The 7216-nt window shown below is 37.9% G+C and overlaps 1 protein-coding gene across 1 annotated transcript in view; it reads right to left on the reverse strand.

The window, feature by feature from the left end:
- AMTN (amelotin) overlaps positions 1-6870 on the reverse strand; it is a gene marked incomplete at its 3' end in the record, with an annotated part of 15762 nt that extends 8892 nt beyond the window's left edge. The window contains exons 1-4 of the mRNA XM_008587091.1: positions 6817-6870; positions 3523-3606; positions 2488-2553; positions 1453-1542 (exon numbers count right to left, since the gene is read on the reverse strand). Of these exons, the coding sequence (XP_008585313.1) occupies positions 1453-1542; positions 2488-2553; positions 3523-3606; positions 6817-6870 (294 nt within the window). The remainder of the gene's footprint in view (positions 1-1452; positions 1543-2487; positions 2554-3522; positions 3607-6816) is intronic.
- Positions 6871-7216: the final 346 nt, after the last annotated feature.

The raw sequence follows: 7216 nt of genomic DNA on the forward strand, positions 1-7216 counted from the left end.
TTTTTTTTTTTTTTTTTTTTTTTTTTGTCTTTTTTCCGTGTCCGGCAACGGATCGCAACCCTCAGTGTTGCCCCCGTACCGGACCGGGGACCGGCGACAGGATCGCAAGCCTCGGCGTTGCTCCCGCGCCTCACTCAGCCAGTGAGCGCGAGCCGGTCTGTACGTGGGATCCGAACCCTCGGACGGGAGCGCTGCCGCGCTTCCCAAGCGGCGCACTATCCAGTGCGCCACCGGGCGGCCCCTAGCTTACCATTATTTAAAGAGGCAAAAAGTTTGGGAAAACATACAAATATTCACAATAGGGAACTTAGTACATAATGGCATAGTAAGCAGTTATTAAAAACAATGTTATAAGTGAATATTTCAAAACTTGAAAATAATTCAAAATGTGCTTAATAGAGAAAATCAGGTTACAGAACATTAAATATAGTAATAACATATTTTCTTTTAAGAACGTACTCATATGTATAGAAAAATGACTGAAAGGACATTTCCTAGAATGTTGATAGGGTTTGATTCTGGGTGACAGGATTAGGGATGGGATGTATTTTTCCTTTTTCCTTATATGAAGGTACTTCAAAAAGTTCATGAAAAGATTTATATTATCTTTTAATTCTATTTTCTGTGAAATTTTCGTAGTACCCTTATATGTATTTTCTAAATTCTTTATGATGAACATATGTTACTTAGATAATAAGCAATAAACACTTCTACAAAAAAATTAGAACATTATGTGAGGATGATGGGGGTTAAGGTCACATGTTGGGGAAAATAAGCTATCCACTAACAGCTTAGTGTAGCCATACAAGGATTATTGTATTTTTCTCCAGAGCTTGTTAAGCTATTTAGAGAAGTTTCAAGAAGCTAAACATTTGGATTTTGTTCTTTTTAAAATGCAAACCCTGCCAAAAGGAGTGATGCCTAAAGTATGTCATTTATGTCTTCGGGTGAGAAGTTTTTACAGGGTTTCTCTTGAAAACAAGTGATGGTAAGAGGTGAGAAATAATTAGATAGTCCTTGTGGACTTTTGTGTACAAAAAGGAGAAGATTAGATTTGCTGAAGATAAACTTCATCCACCTCTTAATTTTTCTTTGGGATGATCTTGATCACCCAGAAAGTCTTCAGTAGAAAACAGAACATGCTGGAGAGAAAATCCTGATACCTCTCGCTTTCCTTTTTTACAGCCTTCACTTTTCAGTCTTCCTCAACTCTTCACAGTTTCCTCTTACCCATTACAAATGTATTCTAGAAAGGTTATGGGGCAGCATGTTCAGTTTTCTGGGTATGTTTTCAGCAAGAACCAAATTGCCAAATACTGTGTTCAGTAGAAAATCTGTCTGCAAATTATATAGGTAAAATTTTCGAGAAGCTTGAAAAAATTCTTTCTCTCCTTTAGACCTCCACCTGAGAGAAAGTGTTCTCCAAAGTTAGACTGAACGTGTTGAACCTACTTGTGGTTGCAGATGGTGTTGTACATTCAATGCCCCCAGGGTCAGTGGCAGGGTCTGGGCACCAGGAGTCATTCCTGCAGTAGGATGTAGCTGTGGGGTGACAAAGAATATTTTCATTTTTTTTTCAACTTGTACATTCAGAAAACTAAAATGTATTTACTAAATGTAAATTATGTTTAAAGGAAGATTTGCTATGTAAACACATAAAATTCTATTGTCTCAGGAATTAGATATAGAGAAGAAATTCAAAGACTTGTTTAGCCTGCTAGTACAACCACAAGGTCCAGGACCAACTTTTCTGATATTAAGTTTTTCTTTGGCATTTAGCCCATTTTCTTTGAGAATTTCTTGATGATTTTATCTCTGCTCCCCGCTTTTGGCTATAATAGCAATGGTTCCTGGAATTTTTCTGATGGCTTTTTAATGAAGAAATGAACTCCTTTATAGGTATCTCCATGAAAATTTTGAGGGTCAGAATAAAATATCTAGCCTGGAACATGAACTAATACTATATTTCAATCTGGCCACTGGAGAAAAATTCACTTTAATCAGGAAGGGAACTCACTATTTTTCTCCCCCAAACATAGTGAATTATACAGATATTTTATAAGAAGACTGAAGATCTGTCTATCTACTTTGCTCCTGTTGTTGGGGTGATGATAGCAGTCATAGTGTTTATGAGGGTGTGTCGAAGTTATAGGGGCATCAAAGAAGGTATGTTGGAGGAATAGGGAGAGGAGATTGGAGAAGAGGTGAGAGAAACTGGAGAAGTAAAGACTTGGGAATTAGACCGATTCGTTTAGAGACTCTCTTATTAAGAAAAGATTTTTATGATGTATTGAAGAGTGTCCAACTCTCTGACTTTTTTTCTCTGTCTTCTCTCTTTCAACTTATCTACAATGAATATGTATTTGTGTACATTTGTGGGTGTACACACCCATATCTGCATGTATACACATACACACATATATGCATAATGCTAGGCATTATATTTATTTAACAATGAATATTAAAATAATATAAAAGAGTACTTACCAGTTGCAGATTTGACCCCAGTGTGAGCATCTGTGTTAATGGTATCAGACTTAAGGAAGGGAAGACCTGCAGGGTATTGAAATTGATGTGTGAGACAAGAGGTTGTCTGTTTCCACAGTGAATAACCTTAACTAATCTATACTCCCGTCAGAGGTGGATTTATCATGAAGGTAAATGAAGGTGAAGCTTTAGGGCCTCTCATTAGCATTGCCCTTTTTCACAAACTTGGGAGGTGCCCTAGCAATGTGTTATGTTTATGGTATTAATCAGCCTTAAAAAATTGTGATTTACTTATTTCTTATGTCATTATAAATATTCATTTTGGTACCTAATTTTACACACCTAATTTTGTATTCTTTTTCTTACAGCAGTTCCCTAAATTGTATAAGCTTCTCGATCCTTAAGGAGTGAGATTTGTCCCTGGACTAAAAAGAAGACTTTAGACATCTGGCTGTACTATTTCACAAAATCTAGATGTAGATAAGGCAGGGTCCTTTACAGCACAGGAAGCGTTGGAGTGGGAGGAAGGGTAATAGCCAAGTGATAATGCAGTTTTCAAAAGTATTTAAATATGCTTCAAAGAAAGTAACTTATCAGCTCGTCAGCAACAATGAAACTTAAGAAAACCATCTGCAGTTATTTTTATAGATCGCCTCTGATGCCCTGCTATCTCTGGTAAATCCCACACATGATATGTCAGAGTATCTCAAGGGTATAGACAACCAAGCTTTGTAAATAAGCAAAGCTATTGCTTTTTAAGGTTTGCTAGATGTGGTTGCTAAACCAAATTATTATGCAGACAAAAGGAAAAAGAGTGAGGATGATGTGCTTTTCCTATTCAATCTTTTCCAAAAAATGTATTGGTTCTTTTTTCCCCTCTCTCAAATAGAAAGCCTCTTTCTCTCTTGTTTAGTCATGAGGCTCTGTGTAAATATTGATTTTGAATCCATCATTCTTAACATGTTTTCTTTGCTGGTTTGTACATTTTCTAGTCTTTACTTGAATTGTACATTTTCCCTGTTGTATAACTCTTACTTGATTTGGTTGCTGTTGGTTGAGTGGTGTTGCCTGATTCAGAGCCACCTTTGTTGGAGGAAGTCCCAAAGCAGGATTGAGCTGCTTCTGTGAAAACAAATATTTGATGAGGCAGGAATATGTTTGAGGTCTTGTATCCCTTTACGTCCAGAAGGTAACAGATTGTCCCAAATGCAAAAATGTCTGTCTTTAAACTCTGTGTGTTTTAATCCCTGCAACACTTTATGCATGGCAAGAGATGGAATTATAGAGTGAAAAAATGTATCAGAAAGGGTAGGGTTGTGAGGGTGGGGTGGAGGAAAGGGGGGTCAAGGGCACATGGAATTTCTGGTGGTGGTTCCTGGCTCCCATCCTTTTTCTGTAACTGCCTTTCTCTTTTGCCAGGACATGAAATATATATAGTCTCTGGGGCACATTTTGCTTTTTCTCAATGATTGAAGGTAAAGCTGTATAATTTAGACATAATTTTCATGAATCTTCCCAGTTTAGCCTCATGCCTGACATGTTGCTCATTAGTGGAAGTTCAGTTTCTTTCCTCACCAGGATATTTTCCTAGTGTATTGAGAATCAATAAATTCTGGGGTGAAAATGCCCTTCCTGTCCATATGGCCTAGTTGTATTACAGAAGCCCAGTAACCTGCCCAACGTGACATGGTGAGTGGCAGAGCCAGTTCTAGGATCTCTGCAAGTGGTCCTAGTCCCTGAAAGAATAAACGATTTCCTTGGCCAGGCTGACCTCAGTCTGCCTTTGCTTCTGGATGTGTCCCAGAGAGTAGTGGGGTATGGCTCTCCAGCCCTGCATCAGCCCTTGGGTCACTTTGGGTTTACCTTGGAGCAGCCACAAACTCTTGGTTTCACTTTGGACTCTTCCCCTTAGTTGTAAGAGGAGAAGTTGTCATTATCTATCCTTGGAGGTCCCTATCAGCTTTAAGATTATGTAGATATAAATTTTGTAAATAAGTCTTTTCATTCCCTACGGTCTATTGCTAGCACAACAGCCAGAGTGACCCTTTGAAAACAATAGTCTAACCTCGGCACTCCTCTGCTCAGTGCCTGCATCGACTGCCAGTCTCACTCAGAGTAAAAGCCAGAGACTGTACAGTGGCCTACAAGACCCTCACGTTCTGGGTCCTCAGTGCCTCTCTGACCTTATGCACCATTTCATTTCCTCTTGCTCACTCTGCTGTGGCCATCCAGGCTCCTTGCCGTTTCTGGGACAGGTAAAGCCCACTCCTACCTCAGGATCTCACCTCCACCTGTTCTCTCTGTCTGGAATGCTCTTCCCCCAGACAGTGGCTCACTCCCTCACCTGCTTCAGGTCTTTACTTGAATTGACCTTCTTATTGAGGCCTACCTTGACCACTCTCTTGAATAGACAAGCTGCCCCATTTCCAGTATCTCTAGTGTGTGCTCCCAAGTCCCTGCCTCTGGCCTGCTTCATCTTTCTTTGCCCTGTGCTCTGTTTTCCACAGCACTCCCCACCTTCTCACATGTTATGTAATCTACTGATTTAAGATGTTCATCATTTACTGTTTGTTTCCTTGCTAAAATGTAAACTTCACAAGTGCAGAAATACTGTGTTTTACTTAATGATACATCCCAAACAGATAAATCAGTGCCTAGCATACAGTAGACACTCAACAAACAGTTGTTGAGAGAATGAAATCTTGTTTTCTTCCAGGGCATCCACTTCCTGTGACTTTGTCTTATTTCCCTTCTTTCTACTCTTAGTATTCTCTGTCTGACACTCATTCCCAGATTTTGATCTACAGAAAATAATCACTAGGCTGTTGTTATGTGTCCTAATTTGCAGTTGGATTTATTTTTTATGCCTTTATGGTAATTCAATAAATTTGTTTACAAACAATAAAAATTAACTTGTCCATGTGCCCTGACTTTTCATTTGATAAATACTGTTTTTACACCTAATAGACATCGGTGTTACCTCCCCCACCTTCCACCCCACTATCTAGCTGCTCTCACATTATTGGTTATTATTAGTCTGAATTAGCCTACACTCTACTTCTCAGTGCACCTTGCAGGAGGGCTGTGCTGCTGGAAAGTTTTGTTTATCTTGAGCTTTTACAAATTGCATGGTAGTTTAAATATACTAGAGAGACTCTATGTCGAAGAACCTTTTGGTAAATTTATTTGGTGAAGTGAAAGATCCATTTGTTTTACCAAAAAAACTAACTACCTACTGTACATTGTTTAGAAGATTAAATTTTCACAGACAACTTCTTTCAAGGAGGACATATGCATATTCAAAGTGAAGTAAGAGGGAGGTTGGTTATTTATGTCTTGTTCCATCTCCCTACAAACTCACCCTGTTCATTTCCTTCACAGAACTAATCCAAGTTATTTATAATTTAACATTTTAAATAACTTAAAAAAACTATTTGATTAATATCTACAGTCCTTGTGAACATCATGAGGGAGCATGTCTTTTTTTTCTCTTATTGTATCTTCAGCAACTAGTGCAATGTCTGGCATACAGGGTTTTCAATAAATACTTGTTGATTGCATGGATGACTACTGAAGCATCAACTGAGTTTGAGGATTGATTAAGAATGGTTTCTTTTTGTTCTGCTATTTCATAGCAAATATCTTGTAATTACATTTTTAATGTCTATAATCAAGCATCTTGAACAGTCAAAGAGAAGTCCACTTAGAGATCCAAACCACTCATCTGTATGTCTACAAAATAATGGTGGACAATTGGAGTAAGCATTGGAGGACTAGTGCTCCTTTCTATCAGAAGCCTGTTATATGTGAACACATTTTGTGATGAAATGTTGTAAGTCAAAAATGCTGACCACTTTATAATATGCCTTTGGTATCATACAATTTAGCAGCCGTTTAGAGTTTATACAGCTTAGACATTTCATATTCCCAATTAGGAAAATCAAAAAATATAGTTTACCTTTTCAGTCATAATCACATAACTAGTTACCACAAAAATCTTAAATTCTTTTTGGAAAATAAACTAATTATTCACTTTGAGTAGATATAATCTAAGGCATTCCTTTGTCTCCTAATTTCTACCCTATTGCTCTGCCAAAATAATTGAAATTCTACCATGATAGAGTGGAGGCATTTAAAAATGCAATATATTTAAATATGCATCAATATCTTATTAGTTTGTTATCTTTTGCCTTGGAAAATAAAAACAGGAAACTAAGAGAATGGGTCACAGAACAGAGCAATTTTGATGGAGGACAGGAACAGAGATAGGTCCACAGCTAGAGATGCTGCTGAGGCTGGGTGGTACATAAAATAAACACACACACTTACTGGTAATGACTGAGTTGATCCCAGAAGACAAAACAGGAGAATCGCAGTCTTCATGTCTCAAATTGCTACCTATAACAACAAAACAGTGTTGGTCTTTCACTCGATTTTTTTTCTTTTGAGAGAAGATGATACTTAAACAAAAAATGGATTCTCTATTTGAAGCATGGCCAATTAATGTTACCTTTGACTCCACCAGGCAAAATGTATAGAAAGTTGATTTTTCCAGTTTACTCTGGAGAAAAATTTTACCCTTTGATGACTTATGAGTTTGTAGAAGGAATTTAAACTCAGCTCCAGGAGACTGGCAACTGAGACACCAATCAGGATTTAGCTGTCTGTGAAATCATTTGTTTTCTTTCATTTTCCAACACTTCATTAGGTGGGTTACTGGCTGCAGACA

Source organism: Galeopterus variegatus, unplaced genomic scaffold (genome assembly GCF_000696425.1).
Source record: "Galeopterus variegatus unplaced genomic scaffold, G_variegatus-3.0.2 Scaffold4248, whole genome shotgun sequence".
Lineage (NCBI taxonomy): Eukaryota > Metazoa > Chordata > Mammalia > Dermoptera > Cynocephalidae > Galeopterus > Galeopterus variegatus.